The sequence below is a fragment of the Pantherophis guttatus genome, chromosome 1 (genome assembly GCF_059756535.1).
Source record: "Pantherophis guttatus breed Tessera chromosome 1, ASM5975653v1, whole genome shotgun sequence".
NCBI lineage: Eukaryota > Metazoa > Chordata > Lepidosauria > Squamata > Colubridae > Pantherophis > Pantherophis guttatus.
This window is the reverse complement of record NC_142063.1, coordinates 137,964,598-137,992,499: the sequence shown is the minus strand read 5'-3', so window position 1 is coordinate 137,992,499 and position 27,902 is coordinate 137,964,598. Positions and strand designations below refer to the sequence as shown.

At 39.2% G+C, this 27,902-nt stretch overlaps 1 protein-coding gene across 2 annotated transcripts in view; it reads right to left on the bottom strand.

Annotated features, from left to right (window-relative positions):
- The window catches only part of ARHGAP15 (Rho GTPase activating protein 15), a 466,518-nt gene that overhangs the window by 186,395 nt on the left and 252,221 nt on the right, over positions 1 to 27,902 (bottom strand). For both annotated transcript variants that reach the window (XM_034424600.3, XM_087881819.1), the window contains one exon: positions 27,527 to 27,650. In XM_034424600.3, the coding sequence (XP_034280491.2) occupies positions 27,527 to 27,650 (124 nt within the window). The remainder of the gene's footprint in view (positions 1 to 27,526; positions 27,651 to 27,902) is intronic.

Here is a 27,902-nt window from a genome sequence, read left to right as displayed (position 1 = left end):
TAGAAACATGAAAATTCAAAGGTACCCTGCTTATCTTATAACTTTGAAAGCAATAACCAAAATAACACACACACATACAAAAGTTTTTCACTTTCCTGCTCTCTAGGGATAAAAACGTGCCACATTTTTTCATTTTAAATAAATACAGTATAGCCAATTAAGGGAAACAACATTTAACTACATGCCTATGATAATCGCAGCATATTTTGCTTCTGATTTCACTGCTGATTTGAACAGAGGGCTAGTCCATTTTCCCACAGCACTGGACTGACCCCACGCATATTTCTGCATGTTAGTAATCACAAAGGACATATAAAAGGACACTTTTTACTGGAACACTCACAGCATGGGACAATAATCCATTACGTAGGAAAAAATAAATAAAAATTCACATTTTTAATGATAGCATTCTTAGGATGATTTATCATAGAATACAGAGGTTAGTGTCCTGTGAATGGCTGGCTCTTTTGTTCATGAGTTCTATTTTAAAACCTCTGGGTTCAAATGGGAACAACTCTTGGCAGTAACATGCAAAAATTCCAAGGAACTCAGCTGTATGGCATAAAGTGAAACAGATCAACATTACTTGACCTAGCTACAAACTTGACGGGATAAGGGTATTATATAGAATTATTTCTTCAGTGTTTAATGGCCATGTTCTCTTTGGACCTACTTATCTAGTTGCACATATTCATATCTAAATAAAGCACGTTAAGATGAATTTCAAAGCATTTAACTTTGGTTGGGCAGAGCCTACCTCATAATTCTCCTGAACAGCCAGTTGTACTGTTTGACATCTACTGATTAGTTTTAGTTTAACAAGATTCCATATAATAGGATAACCACAATATAAAGATTCACCAAGTATTTCAGTATGGAGTTTCTCCATCTACATCAGGGGTGTCAAGCTCACGTCATCATGGTGTCATCACGTGACATATTGAGACATATTTGCTAAATCAGGCATGGATGTGGCCAGCGTGTGACGCATCTGGCCCACGGGCCGTGAGTTTAACAGCCCTGATCTACATCCTTCCCACTCATGGGTGTGACATGAAGATCATCTGTACCTTAAATTGAATAATAGCTTTGCATCTAATGCCAAGTTCCATAAATATCCAATTATTATTAATTTGAGATTATTAATTTGGACAGATCTCACACTTTTTTAAAGAAAGGAAATAGCCTATTCATATTGGAGTGGGTAGTACTGAAGGTTGTATCTGCTTTACTGAATACGCCACACAGGTAGTCCTTAGCTTATAACCTTTCTTTTAGTGACTATTTGAAGTTATAACCACACTGAGAAAAGTGACTTTGCAGCATCTCTGTGGTCACAGGATTAAAATTCAGATGCTTGGCAACTGGTGTGTATTTATACTGGTTGCAATATCCTGCAATGTTTTAAAAAAAATACCTTTTGCAACCTTCTGACAAGCAAAGTCAATGGGGAAGCCAGATTTACTTAACATTCATGTTACTAACTTATCAACTGAACTGATTCACTTAACAACTGTGTGGCAAGTAAGGTCATAAAATTCACTTAACAATGGTCTTATTTAGCAATGAAAATTTTGGGCTCACTTGTGGTCATAAGTCAAGGATTGCCTGTAGTATAATTTTAGTTATGGCCTGTTTCACATTTTAGCCAAATGTATAACTAGTTTTGAAGTCAACCCTGAAACATCATATTCTGACTTCAAAATAGCAGTTCTTTCTGACATAGGAACCAGTTTGATCCTACTGGTCATTATTTTTTGGCCTCAAAACAAAGATCAAAATAATCCATGTTGAAATCAGCTTCTAGTAAGCTTCTAGTAAGAACAGCCCATATTTACATTAGAACACTAACAGTAATATCAGAATGAATATTGGAACATTTTTGAAAACATTAGAACAGGATGCTAATGGGGTTAGAGTATTATGATGCATGATATGGATTTATCAGCTATGCATTCCAGCATTCGGCAAAATCTAGCAAAATTCTGTATGGCAATCTGCAGAGATATAAATACAAAAGTGGGCTTTTGTATTTCTTACATTTTGTAATATCTTACAAAATTAGTGAATTTGGCCCTAGACAATTCTAAGAAAGCTTATTATGATGTATATACACAATTTTTGAACACTATTACCACCATCTCAGAAAAGCCATCTCAGAAATTAACTTTTTCTAGATGCTTCTATAGAACTTACAGTACAACAAAGCATAGCTAGATGTTTCTACCACAATTGGCCCACAAAGATATATTCATTTCTTCTAAGGCAGGAGTGTCAAGCTCAAGACCCACGGGCCATTTCTGGCCCACGGGGTGCTTAGATCTGGCCCTTATGGCTTCCCTGGAAACAGTGAAGGATCGGCCTGTGGTGCCTCTGCCAGTGAAAATGGAGCGCAGGGAGGCCATGCATGGCCCACCCGGACTCCGTTTTTGGCAGTGACCACCTCCTGCAGCCCTCTGTCAGTGAAAACAGAGCCAGTGACACTGAGATGGCCACACCCACCCTGGCCATGCTCCCCAGCTCCCCCCACCCCAGGTCAAACACAACCCTGATGTGGCCTTCAATGGAATCAAGTTTGACACCCTTGTTCTAAGAATCTTATTAAACTAGTTACCCAGCAAGGCAGGTAGAGAATGGGATAGAGATCCACACTTCTCCTCAAAATGTTTTGCACACCTCTAACTGTGTTTCTCTGTAATCTAAATCACAGCAATTTGTTACAGGGTAATACTGCACAAGTTGTGTTGCCTGTAATTCCATAACATAAAACTTTTTAAAAAGCAAGCTTGATAGGATGAAGCAAATGAACAATCTAATCTTGTTAATGAACTGTGATATTAGCATGAAATCCAAAACTACTGGTGAACTCTTGAGTGTTTCAAGACAGCTTTCATTTGGAATGGGTTTGGATGGGTGATTATAACAAGTATGTAAATATCTGCATAAAAACGTTCTGACCATATTGGTCTATTAAAGGTACAGTAATATTTCGCTTCACTTTGAGAAGTCTGATCGAAGAGAATTGGTATTGGATCCAAATATAAAATACTGATGATGCTGGTCTGTCACTTTTTAAAAAAGATTTTGTAGCAGAATTCAGGCAGGAATAATGGTCAGAGGCAATTGGGTCACAGTACAGTATTTCAATAGTAGAGAAAGTACGTCATTGTAGCATGGTTATATGTTTATTTCCCAAAGAACTCTCATTTCACAATTTACAAAACATTTATCCTAATCCAAGGGTTTACCATCTCTGATTAATTCCAACTTAATCTAGTGTTATCTCAGTGTTCTGGACATGTGTTGGAAGCACTGGATTTGAAGAACCATCCATTAATGACTTTCTGAACTGTGACAATGGATATTGACAGAGCTTGTCAAACTAAAGCATTATTGATTGTTTCACATCATGTGTATAGCAAAACCAATTTCTTTAAAGTGCCACTTTTCTAACTGAAATACATTACAGCAGCAAACTATCCCTTGATTAGGACACCCAGAATAGCATGTGCTACATGCTCCACCAAATATTTGCATCTCTATTGTAAGAAATATAGATGTTGCATTTAATTATATACATCACTTATTTAAAAGCACTTTCATATCCCCAGGAAGAGCTTAATTTAAAATACTTTTCGGCAACCTGATGTCCGCCAGATGTATTAAATGATACCACCGGTGATCCTTGGTCATAAATATGCCATTTGCTTTGCTCATTAGAAATGATTAAAGTTGTGATTGATAACTTTTTTGCAGGAAAGACAAAGATGCTCTTAAAGTTCATCTTGCTGTACTATTCCTAATGTACCATAGATATTCAAGAGGTTCAAGGTGTTGGTGATTACCTATAAAGCCCTACATGGCTTAGGCCCGGGGTATCTGGTGGATCACCTGCAGCCAGCAATAGCTCCCCATCGCCCGGTGCACTCACACAGAGAGGGTCTACTTGGGGTTCCGTCGGCCAAGCAATGTCAGCTGACGGCCCCTAGAGAGTGAGCCTTCTCTGTAGGCGCACCTACCCTCTGGAATCAGTTCCCCTTGGAGCTCCGGGTGGCCCCCGACCTTCGCTCTTTCCGCCGTGACCTTAAAACATGGTTGTTTTGCCAGGCTGGCCTGGACTGAAGAGGTTTTAATGGGAATTTTAGATTCTTTTATTGTTTGAATTTTAATTTGGACTTGTTGTTGCTTATTGCTGTGAGCCGCCCTGAGTCCTTGTGGAGAAAGGGCAGCATATAAGTCTGATAAATAAATAAATAAATAAATAAATAAATAAATAAATAAATAAATATTATACCAATTGATCAAAAAACATTTGTCTCTGTTTTACAATTACAACTAATCATGTAGATAACTTTCTTAAAATGCTGACTTTGTCAACACAATTCTGAAATTTTAAATCTGTTGTCATTAGTTTGCAAACAGAGGAACTCTGAAGCCACGCAATAGAAGGTAGCCTAACACACGATTTTTGACTTGTTCAATCTGTAAGAAAGTCCAAAATGTGTATGTACATTGGAAGGTAAGCTTTTCCTATGACTTGCAAAAGTTGTTTAATAAACAAATACATAATGAGGAAATAGGATGGACAAAACATGTATACAAAAAGTAAATGGAAATTTCATCAAAGTCTTCTGCTGAATTTGTGAATTTTGAGACTAAAGGGAAATTGAAGTCAGTAAACTGAGAAATTTTGCAGAAATAAACATAGCAGAAAAGTAACAGAATTGCTTATGCCTTTCTACTGTATGCACATGTACTGTATATGTGTATATTGAAGCTACATTGGCTGCCAATTTACTTCCAAGTCCAATTCAAGATTTATTTATTTTATTTTTATTTTATATTGGATTTCTATACCGCCCTTCTCCCTAAGGACTCAGGGCGGTGTACAGCCAGATTAAAAAACATGCAGAACAAATATTAAAAACAATTAAAAGATATATAAATTTGGCCCAATTAAAACTCATTTACCAATTAAAAACGTTTAAAACATTTAAAAACAGTTAAAAATTTCATCTTAAGCCAGCCCGGCTTGTTTAAATAAATGGGTTTTAAGGGCGCGACGGAAGGCACTGAGGTCTTGGATTCTCCTTATCTCTGGGGGGAGCTGATTCCAGAGGGTAGGTGCCCCCACAGAGAAGGCCCTCCCCCTGGGGGTCACCAGCCTGCATTGTTTGGCTGATGGCACCCCGAGGAGGCCCTCTCTGTGGGAGCGCACGGGTCGCTGGGAGGTCGTCGGTAGCAGCAGGCGGTCTCGCAGATAGCTAGGCCCTATGCCATGGAGCGCTTTAAAGGTGATAACCAACACCTTGAAGCGCACCCGGAAGACAACTGGGAGCCAGTGCAGCTCGCGCAGGAGCGGTGTTACATGGGAGCGCCATGCTGCTCCCGTCACTACCCGCGCTGCTGCGTTCTGGACCAGCTGGAGCCTCCGGGTGCTCCTCAAGGGGAGCCCCATGTAGAGAGCGTTGCAGTAGTCAAGGCGAGAGGTGACGAGGGCATGAGTGACTGTGCACAGGGAATCCCGATCAAGAAAGGGCCGCAACTGGCGAATCAGGCGAACCTGACAAAAGGTCCCCCTGGTTACAGCCGTCAGATGTTCCTCCAAGGACAGCTGCATATCCAGGAGGACTCCCAGATTGCGAGCCCTCTCTGTGGGGGCCAATGACTCGCCCCCAATAGTCAGTGATGGAGTCAACTGACTATATCGGGATGCCGGGAGCCACAGCCACTCAGTCTTGGAAGGGTTGAGCTTGAGCCTGTTCCTCCCCATCCAGACCCGTACAGCCTCCAGGCACTGGGACATCACTTCAAGGGCATCGTTGGGGTGGCCTGGGGTGGAGATGTACAGCTGGGTGTCATCAGCGTACTGGTGGTATCTCACCCCAAAGCCACGGATGATCTCACCCAGCGGCTTCACATAAATGTTGAACAGAAGGGGCGAGAGGACCGATCCCTGCGGCACTCCACAAATGAGAGGCCTCGAGGTCGACCTCTGCCCCCCTGCCAACACAAACTGCGACCGGTCGGAGAGAAAGGAGGAGAACCACCGCAACACGGTGCCTCCCACCCCCAACTCTTCCAGCCGGTGCAGCATGATACCATGGTCGATGGTATCAAAAGCCGCTGAGAGGTCTAACAGGACCAGAACAGAGGAACAACCCCTGTCCCGAGCCCTCCAGAGATCATCAACCAACGCGACCAATGCCGTTTCTGTGCTGTGCCCAGACCTGAAACCTGACTGGAACGGATCTAGATAAGATGTTTCCTCCAGGAATTGCGGAAACTGTCGTGCGACCACACTCTCAACAACCTTCGCCATAAAGCGAAGGTTGGAGACAGGACGATAGTTGGCCAATATTGCCGGATCCAGGGACGGCTTCTTGAGGAGAGGCCTCACCACCGCCTCTTTCAAGGCGGTGGGGAAGTAACCCTCACTCAACGAAGCGTTGATAACACCCTGGAGCCAGCCTCGTGTAACCTCCCGGGAAGCCAGTACCAACCAGGAGGGACACGGGTCCAGTAAACATGTGGCCGCACTAAGTCTCCCCAAAATCCTGTCCACATCATCAGGAGTCACAGCATCAAACTCCTCCCAGATAACATTCTCAAGACTATTCCTTGTCACCCTGCCCTGATCTACCCAGTCAGAGTCCAAATCCCCCCGGATCTGGGCGATTTTGTCATACAGGTATTGTCCGAAATCCTCCGCCCTGCCTTCTAAGGGATCCTCCCGCACTCCTGGATGGAGCAGGGCGCGGGTCACCCTAAACAGGGCAGCCGGACGATTCCCTGATGACGCAATAGAGGCGGAAAAGTAGTTAGACTTTGCCGTCTCTATCGCCACTAGGTAGGCCTTAATATGCGACCTTACCAGTGTTCGATCAGATTCAGCGAGACTGGCCCTCCAACCGCTCTCCAGGCGTCTTTTCCGGCGCTTCATTTCCCTCAGCTCCTCAGTAAACCAAGGAGCCGCACGGGATCGGCATCGGGTCAGAGGCCGCAAAGGCACAACTCGGTCCAAGGCCCCACCAGCCGCCCGATCCCAGGCGGCTACCAGGTCCTCGGCCGAGTCATGTGCTAGATCCTCAGGAAATGGCCCAAGCTCCGTCTGGAACCTATCAGGATCCATCAGGCGCCTGGGGCGGATCCATCTAATTGGATCCACCTCCCTGCGGCGAGGGGTCGCGGTTCGAAGATCTAGGCGAAGGAGTGAGTGGTCAGACCATGACAAGGGTTCCATGTCTATATCCCCTATAACAAGACCACTCAACCACTGGCCAGAGACAAAAATCAGATCCAGAGTGTGACCTCCCCTGTGAGTAGGGCCATGAACTAACTGGGTCAGGTCCATGGCCGTCATGGAAGCCATGAACTCCCGAGCCACCTCAGACGTTTCACCGACGGATGGCAAGTTGAAATCACCCATGACTAAAAGCCTGGGTGTATCTACTGCCACCGTGGCTATCACGTCGAGTAGCTCAGGTAGGGCTGTTGCCACGCGGCAGGGAGCCAGGTACGTAAGCAACAAGCCCATCTGAACCCCACGGCCCCACCTCACAAGGAGGGACTCACATCCGGCTATCTGAGGCACAGTGGTCTCCCTCGGACCCAGATCCTCGTTAATAATAACCGCCACCCCCCCGCCCCTCCCCTGAGCCCTCGGCTGATGGAATGCTCTGAAGCCTGGTGGGCACATTTCAACCAGAGGGACGCCACCCTCCGGGCCCAACCAGATTGTGGTTGTCATCTTTAAAGCCCTGGATGGCCTGGTCAGGTTATTTGAAGGACTGTCTTTTCCCAGTTATATCTTCCCAACCTACCAAAGCAGCGAGGCAGTTATGGGTTTCCCTCTCTTAAGGAGGTCTGTCTCCTTAAGACCAAGAAGAAGGGCTTTCTCTGTAGTGATTCTACCCCTGTGGAACATCATTCCCACGTTAATCAGATTGGCCTCCACTTTGACACTCTTTCAAAAGGCCCTGAAGATATGGTTTGGCCAATGGGCCAGGGACCCCAAGGTAATAGGAAGCCCATAAAGTGGTTGGTTTGATTGTTGTTGCCAGAAGGATGGGTGTTTATTGGGTTTTGTATTGGAATTTTACTTTTGTGAGCTGCTCAGAGTCACCGAAAATGAGTTGGGTGGCTATATAAATTTTCTTAATAAACACACACACACACATTCACATATCTCTCACCCACACTTTACTTCTTGGAGCCTTTATGACGGGGATTGTTGGAATGCCAACTGAATTCCTCTGATGTTAATGGCAGAAAAAACAATTAACCAGAAGTCACTTTATTGGTTGTCACTTGTCTCTTGACTTCTCCTTGACTTTCCACTTACTGCAAATAGAATTCTACCCACTGGATCTGCATGCATGTAACATAAGAACTCGTATCATTTCCTCACCAAGAGCCTTCTCTGAACTGGAAAAGATGCCAAATTGTAGTTGTTCCTGCAAATCAGTGCTGACATATAATCACCGTTTATCTTAATTAGCTCTGAAATATGTGAGAAGAGTGACAGGGTGACACTTATCATAGGAAAAATATACCAGCAGCAAGGAAAACAGGAAAGCAAGGAGACAAAAATGTATATGATTTGCTGAGAGAAATACTGAAAACCAAGACCTAATCCTCTCACATCTATATTATGAAGATATAAAAAGTTGTAATGGAGTTGAGTTTAAACTATTCGAAACATACTGAAATCAGTTTTTACAAAAGATGTTTTATAACCGAACTGTAGAATTGCTTATGGCAGAATTAGTACGATTGTGGAAGAAAGAAAGGCAAAAACAGTATACTTGGATCCAGGGGTGAAATCCAGCAGGTTCTGACAGATTCTGGAGAACCAGTAGTGGAAATTTTGAGTAGTTTGGAGAACCAGCAAATGCCACCTTTGGCTGGCGCCAGAGTGGGGTACGAATGGAGATTTTGCAATACCCTTCCCCCAGGAGTAGGGTGGCAATGGAGATTTTGCAGTATCCTTCCCCTGCCACGCCCACCAAGCCACGCCCACAGAACTGGTAGCAAAAAAAAAAAAATGAATTTCACCACTGCTTGGATCCACGTAATTTTGTACCAATATGATAATCAAGCAAGCAAAATATATGTCATAAAAAGATTGTTTTTTTAAAAAGGAAAATTTTGTACTTGTTCTGAAAAGAAATCAGGATCAGTGATTACTGTTTACTGAATAGAAGTAAACAGTAACTTACAACTAAGTTACTATTCCATAGGTGTATCTATATTGCCTTTCTGTGAAATAGGCAGATTTTAGGTACTTTTGTTATTAAATTTGTTTTTTTTTCAATAGAAAAGTGATTGGTGATAGATAACTAGTGGCGAACAAGATTGTACAATCCATTGAAAATAGAGTTTGCCACAGCAAAGCATTCCTGGTGGAAGAGACGTCCATATAAGTACACTTATGCCCCAAAGACTGAGAAAACAGCCATATCAAATCTGACACCTACTTCTTTGTGAGACTAAGTAGCAATCATAGGACCTTAAGGCTCTCATAATAAAAGTCAGGATGAATTATAAGAAATGGAACTAATATTAAATATAAAAAAGGCCAAACTCATGACAACAGGTAGAACAACAGGTAGAACAACAGGTAGAACTGACAACGGAGATATCAAAGAGGTGGAAAGCTTCTCGCTTTTAGAATCAACCATCAGCAGTAAAGGAACAAGCAGTCAAAACATACTACACTGCAGCCTGGAACTTGGTAGAGCATATATTTCCAAAGTCTTGGGAAAGTTAATCAAATACCATGATGTGTTTATAACTACAAACAATATTCTGTGTTCTAAACAAGCAAAAATTGGACTTTGAAGAAACTGGTTAGAAAGACTATTGATCCTTTTGAACTTTGCTATTGGAGAAGGCTCCTGAGAATACCATGCACAGTGCACACTCAAGAAAACAAACACAATGGATCATCAAACAAATAACAAAGGGTTTATAGTCAGGGCACAAATGACCAAGCTCAAACTGTCCTACTCTGGACATGTATTATGTGAAGATCTAACGCTCTGAAGAAGACTCTACTACTGTGAAAGGTGGAAAGAAAAAGGAGAAGAGAACAACCAGCAGAAGTTAGATGGACTCAGTTACAGTGGGGATGAGCGCACCATAGGAAGAGCTGAAAGATGAAGTTGGGGCAGATCATCACAAAGAAAATATATCTATGTGGTCACTAAGAATTGACAACTATATAATGGCACATAATCAATCAATCATATATAAGAAACTGATCTTCATTTTATTTTAGTGCTTCTTAAGTACTAGAGATGGAGGAGGGTGGGGGAAAGACCTTACTATTAGATCTGGTACAAATAAATACTCAAAAGTCCAAATTTAGCATCTTCCATACTTAAAGGTTAAATAGTTAACAGGATGTATTTTTCTTAAAATGCTTGGAAAAGATTTGTGTCTCTCACTTGGGATTTTCACGTTCATGCCTCTTATCATTTTGAACACTCTAGCAGTTACTCACACGTCTGCTTCCCATCTCTTTAATAACATATGAAACCACTCCCAGATTAAGAGGCTGGGTAATTTACCTGCTGTACTCTCAAGGCTACGATTCCTTGCTTTAATTGTTCTTCACCATCATGTATCTCTGTTTAGGTAGTTTAATTAACTGACATAAATACATGTCAGCTGCCAAGTGTCTGAATTTTGATCACATGACCACCGGGATGCTGCAACAGTCATAAGTGTGAAAAATGGTCATTTGGGGGGGGGGTACTGTTATAACTTCAAATGGTCAATGAATGATTGTAAGTCAATGATTACCTGTACTGCACGAAACAGACTGTGAGTTAGACAATCTAAAGGTGAGACATGATATTTTCTGTGTGGCTTATGATACTGCTGCCTGGGGATTCTACTGGTTGCCCTTTTTGTATGGGAGAAACATGTAGACATCAAGAGAGATTGAGATCAGTCTCATAGTATGGCTTTCTACTCAGGCCAATGCCTTTATTACAGTGGTTTCCAGGATTTGAGAAGAGACATATGGTATTTCCCCTTTAATTTTGAAAAAGTTAAAGTCATACATTAGCACAGCATACTGATCAATTAAGAAATGTTGACTTTTTGGAAAACTATTTAAGATACAATTACTCTTTTGGTCTGTTCTCACTTATTAATGTCTTCTTGTCATTTTATGTTTTATTTTTCTTTTTGGTTTGGGGGCTATTAAGCAATATGTTTTGCCATTATCATAGGGTTCTTCAACAATAGCACATATCATTGGGTAATAATTTCATGATACCTTGCATACTGGCCATTGTCTTGTCTCTTAGAGTTATTACCTTTTCCTAAAGAAATAATTTTAAAGTAATTGAGGAATGTGTAATCAAAGATCTTATCCTGGTTTTCAATACAGTTATTATTACATTTGATTGTCTACTTTATCACGTAATCTCTATGTCAATTAAATTATTAAAACATTTTTGAACAACAGAAGTTCTAGAAGATTGGAGAATTTCACCTAGCAGCTTTAAAAAAAATTCAATTCAATTCAACAACCAAATGAAATTCAGTTCTGCCCCTTCTGTTCCAAAAGCTAAGAAAAATGATAAAAATGGTGCTTTGTAGTGATCAGAAGGGTTAAAGAAGAAAGGTGAACCACCAATCAGAGGCAGTGGTAAATGCAATGTGGACCAGCCACCACCAGGAATATTACAAAAGATATCGGTATTGGATTTTTAAAACTAGCTTTATTTCCAACTGCTTTATGGATCAGAATCTACACATTTAAAGTTGCAGAACAAAAAAAATCCCATTTTCCAGTAATGCAGCAGATAAATTTACTTCAGTCTAAACATGCAGATGGCAGAGAAATGGATGAAGTTAGTTCAAATAAAAAAAACAGAATGTATTTTTTTCCCAACATCCTTAAATTAAACCCATTCTCAATCCTGAAAAAGACTAATTTGGAGCCAGGATTCACTACTGACAGTTTGGGAGTATATACAGTATTACTTTAGGTCTTAGCCTGATAAGCACTGAAAACCTCAGATATTTATCCCAACTTTATGTTCTCTTGAAAAATCATGTTTTCTGCTTCAGTAGGTGTAAATTTATATAGAAAGCTTTTTAGCAAATAGATAAAAATATAATAGTTTTTGTTTTTTTCCAAAATAGGAAGCAAAAAGAAGGAAAGAATGAGAACACTTTATTAATGGATAATACAGTAACTGGTTGTTTGATCCTACTTTTATTTATCTGACAGTTCTAGGTTAACACCTCTTTTAAATTATTATGGAGGTGTGTGTGTGTGTATATATATATATATATATATACCAGTTACTGTATTACTAGAAGTGTCAGATAAATAAGAGTAAGATCAAAGTAGTAGGTCATTATATATATGTATATGTATATGTATATGTATATGTATATGTATATGTATATGTATATGTATATGTATATGTGTGTGTGTTCATCATCATCACTTTAGCCATTTGCTCACATTTGCGAACCGGTAGGGAAGGTAAGTGAATCCCACCACTGACACAAGTATATGGGAAAACAAAGCTGTTACGGATCCTTAAATCTAAATCAATGGACACAGAAAAAAGACATATGTCACTACAAAAGAATACTAAATTATATAACTTTACCACACAGAGGACAAGGAACTGATATCTCTGATCAAAGAAGAGATAAATCAAGATGTCCAACAAAGATGGAAAGCTTCAAGCTAAGAGAACTCAAAGCAGAGTCACAGAGCTACATCTAGCTGAGCAGAAAAAAGGTCATCTGAAAAGTGAATATATATTGTTTTATAAGGAAAGGAGAACTCCGAAGCATATGAACAATATTTGAGGGAGAAGGAGAGGGAGGAAGGAATTATGCAATGTAACATCTACAGTACAGGAATTTACAGATGGACAATTCCAATTTAGTGGCATTTATTTATGACCATTTATATTTACAAATCTATCCACTGTAGACCTTTCTGTGATTCTCTATGAAAATCAATTCTTTTATTCTGACAACAATGTGATTACAAGCCTCTATGGGGGCACAGTCAAAATTAGATAGAATACTGGTAGTTAAGTCATGCCCTAGCAACATTGGGTAGAGTAATACCAATTTATAACATGCAGCTATATAGATAATAAACTGGATTTTTTTTCCCTTAGCTAAATTTAATTATTTATTTAAAATACTTATATGGCCACCCATTTTATGTATCATGACTCAGAAAACAGCAATAAATATATCAAAAAATCATAAAGCCATAACAAACATTTTCAGCATACCAAAAGCAACACTTCCCCATACATGAGGCTTCCACTTTCCTGGGTTCTGGTCTCACTGCCCCAATACTTATGAAAAGATGCTGCTTTCAGTTTCTTAAGTTTCTTTCTAACCTATACAGATCATTCTCCAACCAAACAACTTGCTCTGTCATTTCAGCCGCCTATATATATTTCACAGATGTTCTTATGCTATAATTTGCTCCCTACCAAATTAATCATCACCCTAAACTCAGATTTCTAAGTTGTATTAGTACCACTTTACAAATCCTTAGTAAGGCTACACCTGGAATACTGCATCCAGTTTTGGTCATCACAGTACAAAAAAGATATTGAGACTTTGGAAAAAGAGCAAAGAAGAGCAACTAAGATGATTAAAGGTCTGGAGATAAATAAATAAATAAATTATAAAACGATTGCAGGAATTGGGTTTGGCCAGTCTAGAGAAAATAAGGACTGGGATGACATCATAGCAGTATTCCAGTATTTGAATACTGGAATACAAAGAAGAGGGGTGTGTGAGTCAATTTATTTTCCAAAGCACCAAAAGGCAAGACAAGAAACAATGAATGGAAGCAGGGGTGAAATCTACTTACCTTCCCTACCGGTTTGGAACTGTGTGCTTGGACCCTCTGCACATGCGCAAAGCCTTCAGTGCATGCACAGAAGGTCAAAAACAGGTTACTTCCTGGTTAAAGCCAGGAAGTAACGACATCTGGGTGGGTGGGTGGAGCTGTGTGCTGCCGCCACTACCGGTTCTCCAAACCATGCGCCGCCAGTAGCATTTCACCCCTGAATGGAAGCTAATCAAGGAGAGAAGCAACCTGGAATTAAGGAGAAACTTCCTAACAGTGAGACCAATTAACCAGTAGAACAGCTTGCCTTCAGAAGTTGTGGTTGCTTCATTACTGGGGGTTTTTAAGAAAAGACTGGACAGCCACCTATCTGAAATGGTATAGGGCTATGATGGCGAACCTATGGCACACATGCCACAGGTGGCACACGTAGCCATATCAGTGGGCAAGCCAGCTGAGCTCTGGCACGCATGTGCGCACCGGCCAGCTAATTTTCGGGCCTTCTGGGCCCACCAGAAGGAGGGAAACAGGCTGTTTCCTGCCTCCAGAGGGCCTGGGGGGGGGGAGGCCCGTTTTTCTTTCTTACCTGGTTCCAGATCCTCTCTATTTATCTGGGAAGGGCTGTTTTCCCTTGGAGGCCCTCCAAAGGCCTGAAACGGCCCATTTCCCAACTCCCGTGGGACAGGAAGTGACTTTTTTGCTGTCCCCAGCCTCCAGAGACTCCTAGAGAGGCTGGGGACAGCAAAAAAGTCACTTCCTGTCCCACTGGGAGTTGGGAAATGGGCCGTTTCAGGCCTTTGGAGGGCCTCCAAGGGAATGAGAAAAGCTGTTTTCGCCCTTCCCAGATAAATAGAGAGGATCTGGAACCAGGTAAGAAAGAAAAACGGGCCTACCAGGCCATCGCATGCCAGGAGCAGGGGAGGAGAGGGGGATTGTGCACGCATGCACAGGGCGCATAGAATTATTGGGGTGGGCACACCCATGCACGCGACCCTCCCCCACCGTCCCCCTCTCCTGGCACGCGATGGCAGAAAGGTTAGCCATCACTGGTATAGGGTCTCCTGCTTGAGCAGGGGGTTGGACTAGAAGACTTCCAAGGTCCTTTCCAGCTCTATTCAGATTATTATTATATTTTGATTGCAGAAAAGAAGCATTATTTTTCTCTGCCAAATGTCAGCCTTTCCATTTATTTAGATATGAATTCATGTATAAAGAAAAAAAAAAGAGCTTTGAAATCAGAAGAAAGCTTTACTCCAATAGAAGAGGGTTGTTGTTTTTTTTTTTCTCAAACGAACATTCACTGAATAACCTTCTTTAACTTTCCCTTAAATTGTCTAACTGGAATTGGAGTGGTAGAACTGGGGAACACATTTGTTTTTAAGGAATTGATCAATTAACAGGAATGTGCTTCCATCCATTCAAGTCTGGATTGGGGAGATATAACATACATGAATTTGACCATCAACTTGGAAAAAAAAAACTTGTAAACGTTTAAATGATGTCTCCACCACAAACAATAACAAGTAAGCAAGGTCAATGAGTATTCTTTGCCTTAATCAAAAATCCTAAATCAGAAATTGCCTGATTTGATACAAATATATTTTATATCCTCTTATTCCTATCACCTTTCCTTCCTTCCTTCCTTCCTTCCTTCCTTCCTTCCTTCCTTCCTTCCTTCCTTCCTTCCTTCCTTCCTTCCTTCTTTCACAGAAATTATTTCAAACTTACTAAGAAGCTAACATCTAGTTTAGTTATAAATAGTTACATGGAGGATGGGAAGAAAAATATTTTTTCTGTACGTAATACAACTGAAATTCAGTCTTATTCTCTACAAAACTATTACTAAGAAGGACTAATTAGGACTAATTCTAACAAAGACTAATAAATAATTAATAGGATTAATCAGAAGTAAAGCAAACAATAATGTTAGCAAAGAATGCCATCACTGGTGATTTTGAAACACAATTGTATAAAAAGCACATACAAGGGCACACAGGATCAAGTCACAGGCATACCACCTCACAAGTTTCTTGTTCAACTGGATACAAGCTTGTCATCATTCAGCAATGTGGAAGATGTAAATAAGAGTTGTTAAACTAACATCAGTAGGTTTATTAATTGAATATTTTCAGTACAGGTCGTAAAAAATAATATTTTTCTCTTTCATCTTGAAAGGAAATGCAAAACCGAGGTCAATTGGATGCATGGCTTACAGTAATTTTGTATTTTATAATGTCTGTTTGATGCACACTCTGTAAAAGTTAGGGATTAGTCTTGATAAGGGAATGTAATTCATAGTTGATTTTATTCTGAGTAACAAAATTGGTTTATCAGAAATGTATATACAGATGTATTTGTCAAATCTTAAATGAGTGAGACAAACAGTATTTTAAAACATAAAACAACATTTCAGAGGACAAAACTTTAAATGAAATAATTATGTTTCATTGTTAGGATGTTAGGATGAACTAAGGTAGGGCTACATAAATTCAAATAATTAGGATATAGCAGCCAAAAGAGTCATACAAGTTTAACTCTTTGCTGCCATCTAGTGGTCATCCAAAGTTTTGTAGTACATATCTGGCAGCCCCTAACTTAGGTAACCTACTAGACCAAAATGGTTTGCCACTAATTTCGCTAGCATATCTTCAGCATCATTTTATAATCCACAATGAGTTTGGAGGCCACTAGGGAGCTGAAATCAGGTCTTTCAAATTGTATACTCTTTGCCCATCTACATTTCAGATTTCTGAATCGGAAGCCTATTCAAGATGGATTATCTATCAGCTGTCATCATCAAATTGCATGATATTTTTTGTTGTTGTTGTTGTTTTTATACATCTGTTTATAATATTTAGATCCATGGTCTTGCTTCCATGGAACTGAAGAGGGCAAACATTGTTCCCTTGTATTCTTAGTCTCAAGGGGAAAAAGTGACCAGCTCAAGATTACACAATCACTTTGATGGATGAATTGGCATTTGATCTGGAGTCTCTCTGGTTTTATCCACACCGCAACCATTAGACACACTGGTGTTATATGCAAGAATCAAACATGGAGCTACAAGTTTATATTTTAACCTCCAGTACTAGGAAAGTTTAACTGAGAGAGAAAAAGTGCAAATGATTAATATTGGAATCCTCTAACATTACTTACCCTGCAATTTGCTGTACATGGATATAAATTATTGCTTAAAGACGCTGTTTAACTGTACTATTCAGTAGCAATAGGAATTTTCTATCCTACAGGCTCAAATAGAAAACAGTATAAATCTGAGATATATATATATATATATATATATATATATATATATATATATATATATATATATATATATATAAAAATACAGTTTAACGAAACATGAAACCATTTTAAATATCCTTTTACAAGATTATAGGTGTAACTAAACAATTATAATAGATATTTACAATACTGGACAAGGCAGGACGATTGTACTTAATAATCCTTCACTTTAGAGGAACTGAAGCCTGTTTGAAATACTCCTTTCTATAGTTTGCTATACTATATACTGAATTTCCCCAATATTGAGTTCATTTTTTTTATTAAGAATATACAGCTCTCTCCTTCACAACAAAGATAAAATATATTTAGAAAGAATGTATTTGTAGATCCTTTATGTTTTTGAACTTAAGTCATTCAATACCGTTTTGAACAAGTCTAGAGAGATTTTTAAGGCAGGCATTGTGTATTATACCATTCTCTAGGGTTCTGTGTATGATCATCTTTATGAAAAGCCTCTTTGGCTCCCTGTTGAATAAATATGCATTTTATTTCACTAATCTTGAAACAACAGGAATAAAGTTTGCCCAGGTCTTTTATACCTCAGAGAACAAAACCAATACTACAAATCTTTAGAGAGAAAGGATATACAAAAAAGGCTTGAGGTGAATGTTTCAAAGTAAATATTCTTAAATGATGTGCAAATTATTCCAGCACTTGAACATGATTTATGAAAGGGGATTAAGCAACTGAAACAAGAACCTAGTTTAAAACTGTTCGGGTTTCAAAGTCAGAGATGAGAGGTTGTTACTGGAGAAGGAGGAATAAACCAACGATAGCAATCTATGGCCAAGGTATTCTTTGACTAATCTTCTCTTACATTGCTTACCACTGCCACTTAAACTCAAACATAATATCTAATTCAAAATGAGACACGTTTTTCACTCTACTATTATATAAAAGTAATATATACCTGAGTGACAAGAGTGAAATAATGAAAACTTTAGTCACATTAATGTGTACTCTTATGTACTCCCAGTGAACAAAAGAACTTGAACGAACAAATTATTGCCAATGCACTATACTCATAAAGCAACAACGGCTTACTTTTAATTAGAATGTGGCAATAATGTTTGCAATACGTGGCCATTTCAGGCCATTGTAAGTTGGCTACATACTATGACTGCAGTTTTTTCCAACTATTTGTATTCAAATTCTCAAGTTTGCTTCCTTCGTCAAAAAATACATAATAATTTTCTAAAATCCGAGGGTTTATAAGAAGTGTATCAGATTCAGAGGCAGGCAGTCTACTTTGAGGCTCCCAGAAAAAGAGCATTTATGAAACCTTCCATATTTCCATCTTTTTCTAAATTATGGCCTTTTGTTCCCTGGTTGCCTGATGTAATGATGGGAGGAAAAGAAAACTGGGAGTATATGTGAACCTATGAAGTATATTTTGGATGGAGCATGAATAAATATTATAGCCTATGTATTAATGTACTTGACATAAAAATCAGAAGTTATGTTACTATTACATTACCATATTGTAGTATAGTAACCCACTCACATTAACCAAGTTATAAAGACCTCATGTTAAGTACTATGAAAAATATTGCCCTTATATAATTGTACCAATGATAACAGTTGTCTAATGGCTCTGCTTTTAACAAAAGTAGGTCATTGTTTAACAATAGTGCTAAAAAAAAAGATTGACATTCATCTTCCGTAAGACCAAAATTTGAATATTTCAGTAAATATAGCCTTTTCCACAAAACATTTATATGAATGCTATATAATTACATTATGGCTCAAAACAAATTGATGCCCTTTAAAAAGTACTACACAGTGAAGGAAAAATTGATATTACCATGTAATTATTACTTATGATTGTATAAAAGAATGCATGACAGAGAAATAATCAATCAGGAATCGCAGAAGATGAACTAGTAAAAATAGCATGAAACTTTACATTTCTGTTATTTCTCAGGTTAAGGAAATACATGTAGCATCATAATACAATGTCCCTGAAAATGGAATTTGTACCAAAAAGCTGCTCTGCCAATATTTTCTTGATTCTACCAATAGAAATGTCCCTTGTGATACAGTACCATTCTACTCAGCTCAAGTAACACTTATTAAGCAGCACAACATGGACATTGGTGAAGATCAGTGACAACTCCGTAACAATGGCACCCAAAGAAATAACCACACCGTCACAATAAGCAGTCCAGCACTTCTTGTCAAGATGATGTGGGACTAAACAATATAACTTCAACATATGCATCATCAATTGATTAGGCTGCTCACGATAAAGAGCATATAGAATTCCCCACACTCCCTATAGCTACAAGGAACATTCATAAAAATGCTACACTATTCAGACACTAACTTCTGCTTGACCCATCTGAGTTTCCTGCAATATTGCTACTTTTCTTCATAAAGAGTAACTGTGGGGGTGGGCAAGGGTGGGACATAATGCACACAATATGAACTAAAGATATATTGAAGATGGACAGAGGTGGGTTTCACCGGTTCACCGCACACCAAAAATGTGAGATGTGTGCCTTCTGTGCATGTGCTTTGTTCTTGCATGTGGCTTGCACGCATGCACACGGCTTAGAAAACGTGGCTAAATAGGGCAGCATAGCGTCAGGGCGGGTGGGCGGACCCACCCACTTGTCATCACTACCGGTTCGCCCGAACCAGTCTGAACTGGCTGAATACCACTACTGAAGATAGCTGAATAGGACAAGGAGATGACCATGGATTGGTTTCAGGATACTTCTAAAAGAGACCAAGTGATAGAAACACCGAGCTTGTGCAAGCATTCTTTCCTTTAATCACTTTCTGTTTCAGCTTTCATTACAAAGATTTTTTTTTCTAATTTCCCTATATTTCTTTCTCTTGTGTCTTTTAGACTATAAGCCTATGAGCAAGAACTGCCTTTATTTTGATGGTTATACTGTAGCGGATAGCTGTCCTAGAACCCTTTTCATTTGTAAGGCAAGATAAATATGGGAACAAATGATCTGATATTTCTTTCGCTCAATATACTAGCTCCATCCTTGAAGAAGAGGGGTGGGATGGTGGCTCAGTGGTTAAGACACCAGGTCTGTTGGCTGGAAAGCCAGCAGCCCAGATTTGTGACCTGAGCCCCACATGATGAGGTGAGCTCCTGTCTTCGCCCCACTCCTGCCAACCTAGCACTTCAAAAGCATGCAAATGCAAATATATAAATAGGTACCACTTCGATGGGAAGGTAATAGTGCTCTGTGATGTCATGCTGGCCACATGACCATGGAAATGTCTTCAGACAGCACTGGCTCAATGGCTTTGAAATAGAGATAAGCATTACCCCTAGATTCGGCTATGAGTAGAGGAATAAAATCCTCAAGGATTCCTCCTTTATCCTTGAAGAAGCCACATTCATAGCACAACAGCACTATATGAATTTGTCCTTAGTATACAAAAAGCCCCCAAAGACAAAGACAAAAAATAATAATAATAGAGAGTTATACAGGTAGTCCTTGAGTTATGATTGCAATTGAGCCTGGCAATTACAGTCGTAAGTCATGAAGGTTTTAAAGTGGGTCACCACATGACCCAATTTTATGAAATTTTCAAGGTGGTCATTAAGCAAAGGAGGTGGTCATGAACTGGACACTGCAGTCATTAAGCAAACACCACAGTCATTAAGTGAACCCAGTGGTCATTAGGCAAACACATTGTTAGCTATGGGCCAGTTTTTTTGCTGGAAACCGAAAGTAAATGCCAGTTTCCAGCAAAACTATTGTAAATCATAGGCTGCAAATGACCATGAATGTGGGATGATTGTGAGCACCCAAAATGTCATTATGTGACTGCAAGGGGGAATGATGTTTGAACTTCAAAACTGGGTCATAAATAGCTTTTGGGGAATCTGTTATAGCTTTGAATGGTCACCATGTGACCGGATGTAAGTTGTGGACTACTGGTATCCAATTCTGGACACTCATTAGCAGGATGGAAACGCTTGATGAAAATAATATAATCTCCTCATTGTTGCTACCCCTGCACTCTCTCCTTCACATCCGCTCTGGGAAATTTGGAGACCTCCTGCGGCACATTAGCAGGATGCATTGGGAATGGAGCAAGAGAATGAGGAAGAAACCAGTGGTGAAATCCTACCGAATCCTACCGAATCGCACCGGTTCGGGCGAACTGGTAGTGATAAAATCTACCAGTTTGGCGAACTGATAGTAAAAAAAGCTACTGGTTGGTCGAACCGGTATTTCTGACGATCAGCTGTGCCACATGATTTATATTCAGTAGAAAGCAGGAAATCCTGCTTTCTAGCGAATCTAAATTGCTCGGAACAGCTGTTCCCCCCCTCTTTGTTCTACTTACCTTCAAATGGCTCCTTTTTCCTCACGAAGTGCATGTTTGGTGTACACTGCGCATGCATGTAGCGTGCATGTAGCGTGCATGTAGTGTGCTTTTGGTGTGCACTGTGCATGCACGCACTTACAACGTGCATCTGGCATGCACTGTGCATGCGCACGTGCAGCACGCATCTGGCATGCACTGCGCACCCGCACGTGCAGCACGCATCTGGCATGCACCACGCATGCGCAAGCAATGAACCGGTGGTGACCGGCAGAGGATTTCACCACTGGAAGAAACCCCACCTTGTGTGCTATGCTCTTCTGGTGTAAGTGCAAAATGTGATGCAGACAACTTTGCCACTACCCTAGGAAATAGGTTTGTTTCTTCAAACATATTTCTGTTCCTTTTGAGATAAAAATAAGACTTCCAGAAATGTTCATGAAGCGCTTGAAAGAACGTTAAATAAGAAACACAAAGCCAGATTCAAATGGTAGGAACAGGCTGGAAGTGTACTGCTTTTGGACTGCATTTCACTATCAAGCCTGAGACTGCATCTTGTCTCCCAGATTACTAATAAAGAAATCACTAGCTAACGGATACTCTTCTTCCTAGGAAAGCCCTTTGCTTTCATTGGGTGGGTGGGTGGGAATAAACATGCATGCATTGAAGGGAAGAGAGGTAGTTATTCATAGCTCGGTCTTGTTCCAGAAAATTTATAGTAGTTCTTTTATCATAACAATGGGAGGAAGAAAGAAGGCTCCAAGCAATACATGCCTGGCCATTATATATCCATCCAGTGCAGAAAAATGTTACTGAAACCCTTGTTTCCCAGGAAAAATGACCGTGTTTCTTCTGCAGCAATCCAGGTAGGTCTGGAATAACACCTTCTTGAAACTATGGTAAGTTGCAGCCAGCCACAGTCAACATAATTGCGTTAGGCATCTGACTCAGTGTAAAAGCAGATCTGTATCTCTTTATAGTTCCAACCGAAAATATAAAATTAGCTTCTTACTAACGTAAATGAGAGGGTTATTTTGGAAAGAAATGATGGGAGAATCCCCTACTGCAGTTCAAAACTGATCCCAATAAAATCAAAAGAATTTGGAACCCATCCAGGGGATGTTTGAAATAAATCCAACTTTAAATTGGGTGGATTCCAGTTGCATTTCTATTATTGTAGAAACCTCATGTTTCAAGTCCTAGGGACTGCAAACATTCTCAGCAGCACTCAGATCTTTTAAGAAATATAGCTCCTATAGTTCCTGATATTACTGGGTTTTGTAAAAATACATGCAGGGCTTGCATCTGGAACCTGATACACGGATTCATAAGGAATGGACTGAAGAAACTGCATTCATTGTCATTGAAGTTTAGGAAGGAGAAGTTGAGGAAGGATAGAGGTATAACAAAAAAAAACACCTCTGAATCAGGCATCATATGGCATCTAAAATCAATCCAACTGGTTCAAAATTTGGGTTAATCTAGGCAGGATTGAGAAGCAATCCAAAATCAGAACTCAAGCAAAGGATATTGGAACAAATCAGAGAACCAGAAGAGCTAATAAGATGTCAAATTTATGTCATTTTTTTTTTGAATAAAAGCTTTCTTACACTCCTTCCATCCAGAATGAGCTAAAGCTGGAAATATCCAAGTGATTTAAGATCCAAGGATACTATAATTCCTATGAAAATATGCTATATGCAAGATAGTTTTCCCTAAGCAAGAAGCACCTACAAATTTAACGGTTTCTAGCTTGAACTGCAGCAGTTGCAGAAAAGGAACAGCTTAAGAAATGCATTTTTCAAAGTCCCATCCAAAGATTATTAGCTCTAAGTGAAATTATAGCATTAAGGTGGTCAGCTCTGGAATCCAAATCCTTTCCTGTTTAGCTCTGACTGTGCTCCAGGATTTCTGTCTAATTAGGTTCTGTACAAAGGAGTAATGTCTGTTAAATAATTAATTTACTATGCTTCTGAATAGGAACTACAATATATCTTGTTGAAGGTATAATGGCCACTGAATGGCTACTGAATATCTTTAAATAGTAGTAAATTGCATTTACCTGTAAAGAAATAATGTAGCGTAAAAAACTGAGAAGAAAATCAGAATGATGGAAGTGTGAAAAATATCATAAGCTTTTGCTGAACTGACCTTAACTCGCAATCATTGTATGAGAAACGTTTAAGTGTTCTTGAGTCAAGAAACAGCCTTGTGCAAATATACATATGTATACACATATGCATGTTTAAATGATATAAAATATGTTTATCAGCTTTTAGAGGTTGGAAATCCATTTATAGTTGGATAGGTTTCAATTAATAATAAACTGTGGGTCTACCCATATATTTAAGAAACATATTTAGGTTTTCTTAAAAAAAAACATGTTAAGTCATTTAGGATAAGATGTACATGGATCTTAATTTATTTTTTGTATTAATTTGTAGCCTTTTTAGAGCAGTCTTTGTGAGCGGAACAGGTGTGGATAAGAAAATACTTCAACCATTCATCTTGCTAACTTGATCCCTGCTTGGGCCTCTCCTTCCCCTACCTATAGATGAAAAGACTTAGCAAAATACTGGACCAAGTCAAAGCCTTAAAAAACAGAAAAGAGTGATATGGTCAAGGATCCGGTTCCTTTATTTGCAATTATTTCTCCATGCTAGCATCCAACCATTTTTCAATTATTAAACAAATACACACTGGGAAACATATTTTGTGCCTGCCTTTGAATTAGTGTTGACTCCTTCAACCACCTGGAGGAGTCACTGGAGTTTTCTTGAACAAAGTTTAGAGAAATGGTTTGCCCTTGGCTGCTTCCTAGGATTGAGAGACACTGACTGGCTCAAGGTCACCCAGCTGGCTTTTCGCCTAAGGTGAAACTATAACTCATAGTCTCCCAGTCTCCAGCTTGATGCCTTAACCACTACATCAAACTAGTTCTCTAAGAACATACTTTTGCATCAAATATGTGATACAGTCCTAATAAGGATTCTTTAAACAGTTACAGTTATCCCACAAATTTTACATGCATCCATAATTCACACTGTTAACTTAGGAAGGAGGATGAGATTCAACTTGGGAGGAGGATGAGACGTAACTTAGGAGGATGTTAACTAGGAGGATGAGATGCAAACACATACACCAGATAATAACATTCAAATGTTCTTTTAAGTCTAAACACTTTTCAGTTGTAGAAAAGGGAATGCTGAATACCTTACGAGCCTGATACGGCAGAACCTTTAATATCAAGAGAGAGAAGAAATAATATGAAACATACAAATGCCATTTCTCATCTTAAATCAGAAGCTGATTTCTGATTCATTTTACTTTAAGTATGATCTTGTTCTTCAGTTCTTAGTTTCCAAAGATTAGCCAAGAAACACAACTATTCCACTTTTTAAAAACTCTTTTAAAATGCCCTCTCACAAATCCTGGATGGATCGTCTTGAGCTTTGCAGTCAAACTGGACAATGGAACGACCACCTGTTAACTGCTAACAATGTGTCATTACCACTTCTCAGGCCTTTTTTAAAGCAATTTTGGCTCTGACTGCTGATAATTCTGGCAATGATACTGGTGTGAACATTAAGGGCATGGAAAGCCAAAGGCAAAAAACTGACAACACAATTTGTGCTTTGACTACTAATAAGTAAGCAAATGCTAACATTTTTCTAATTCCACATAATTACTCCCTCTCAAGGGGCCAAAAGAAAATTCGAAATACATATTTTTAAGGCAACTCAAGCTACGCTGTATAAACATACACACAAAGCTGAAATTCGTGCAAGTTCACAGTGGATTGTTCTTCCTTTTAAAAAGAAAGTTTCAGCACGGCAGGGGCTCCTCACAACTTTTTTTTTTTTTTTTGGTTCAAGTGCTGGGTTGTCTGCTAACTTTATCTCATTGGTGGGAACTTGATCTGTCTTCTAAATCATTACTGAAGAGATGTTAGAATTATGATGCCAAGAAGCATAAAAGACAACAACAAATGGTGAGACAGTTTAATGGCTTCCTGCCAGAAAAAATGGCAAAGAGGTAGGGGCCCATGGATTGGAGCTGTTCTCCATGAGCCACTTTTAAGTAGGGTTGAACAAAGGAGAGACAAACGTATCTTTAGCAAGGCTGAAAAGGAGTCAGATTTACATCCTAATGTGAACACGTTACATAAAATGCTGATTGCTACAACAATAAATACATTAAATATTATTTACCCTTAAAATGCTGGGGCATTTGATGTAGCTTCCATCAGCAGTCAAATTTGTCTCATTTAGCTTCTTAACTAATTGCAGGTTAGGTATAGCTGGCTTAGTTTGCTATCTTGCAGAAATAGTATGCATCTGAAAGCTGACACTAAGGAAAGCAGATGTTACCTTCTTCATCTTTATGTTCACCTGCCCTCTTACAATGGCACCTTGCTAGGAACAACATGCTGAACAAAATACATTGGAGTTGCTGCCAGAATCAAGGTGATCCTGAGCTACAAGGATCCAGTAATTCATTGCAGTTTCTCTTCTCCCATTTCCTTCCCTCTGTCTGCTTGATAAGACTCAGCATAGGAGCTCATATACTTGATCTCTCTTAAAAAGCGTGAGGAATGCTGACTTTTTGCATCTCAGTAAGTTCTCTAGGAGAGAATATATATGCAGAATATCTGGTGGTGTTCTGGGGTATGTAGCCCTGGAGGTAGACCTTTTAATCCAGGCAGAATTGAATTGATGCATTTCCCATTTTCTTAATTCAGGTAACATTCTTACATTCTCACGGTCTGCTCACCAATAAAGTTCCTATGGAACTTATATATTTGGCACAATGTGGAATTCAAAGTGCTCGTATTTCCTATAAAACCCTTTATGGACCAGATCCTCATTATCTTCTCTAACTGGAGTCTGCTGATCTTATGAATTCTATCCAGGAGAATATGGTTGTGATTCTTTTCCATTGAATGTTTAAGGGAATGGAGTCAATGAATTGGGTTTTTATGAGGTTGTCTCGACACCAGTGAAATGCTCCTTTCTCCCCTACTTGATACTCTTTCAGAAGGAAATGAAGGGTATCTTCAATAAAGGAGAATATTTGTAGCTCATGATTGAAATGAGGGATCCTCAGTGCTCTCTGAGCTTGATTGTTTTCTTGCAGACATTTCATTACCCAAACAAGGTAACATCATCAGTGCAAGGGTATCTTTTTCACCAGCTTTATTGAGTTTAGATGGTTGGGTAGGATGGTGCAACACTACTGCTCAGTGGGTGTTTAAATGTATGTTGAGCTTACATTTATTTTTATGGCTTTTTGTTGATTTTATGCTACTTACATTTTTATTCTTTGCTTTTTACTGCTTCTTTGTGAACTCCCCAGAATCTATGCTTAAGGTGGCATTCAATGTTTGTGAAATAAACCAGCTGGATTTTTTTTTACATATTGATACAGAGATCATTATCTTGTAAACAATCAGCAATGTTTCCAAATACTTCAAACTGTTTCTGTCATAACTTCATTTATATGTAAAGCTCTATATCTTTAAGAATATAACAAAGGCTTTGCTGGATCAGGCCATGCATCCAGCATCCTGTTTTCCACAACTGATAACTAAATCTCTCCAGGAAACCCAGGAAAAAGATAGGAAGGCAGGGTGTTCCCCTGCTATTTAATGACATGTTGCATCTGAACCTGGGAGATGACATATAGTCCTCCAAAATATTGCTAATTTTGTATGTATAACAATGTTATCACTGTTAGACTAAACAAGATTGGTGCCATGTTTATTTTGGATTCAGTGCTGATGCATCAGGAATTCACAAATTGATGCATGCTCCCTAATGATGCATTAATGCTGCACCCAACATAATTGGCACCCAACACACATTGAATGCAAGCCATGAATTTTTAATCACTCCACCCTCCATAAATTTCTGGTCCCATTTCCCTTCTTCAAGAGCCGTCACAACTAAAGAATTTGGGGGAAAAAAAACATTGGAGGGTCTAAAAGTCAAGATAGAACACTGTATCTTACTAACAGAAGGTTCTGTATAACTTTTCATTACCTAAAATAATTTTACTTACTTAAAGACTTTCTATTTTCTGTTTTTGGTTCCTTACTGTCGGCATGAACACCCAGTAATTCAGAACTAGAAGATCTCTGAATTTTCAGCTCATTGTTCTTTGATATGTAACTCTTCTCTTTAGGCTAGAAAGATAAAAATGATAGAAAATATCCTTAGAAAAATTTTGTGTAAATCAATGAAAGTAAGAAAAATTTAGAAAACAAAACAAAAGCAAACAAAGCAAAACAAAGCAACTTTTTGTACGTGGTAAAAGAAAATTTCATCTAAAGAAGCCACTGTACAAAGTATTTCAAACAGCACATAAAAAGGTAACTTAAAATTGCTTTTAATTCTACAGATGAAAATCAGACATGAAAGTATACTGGGCACTGATA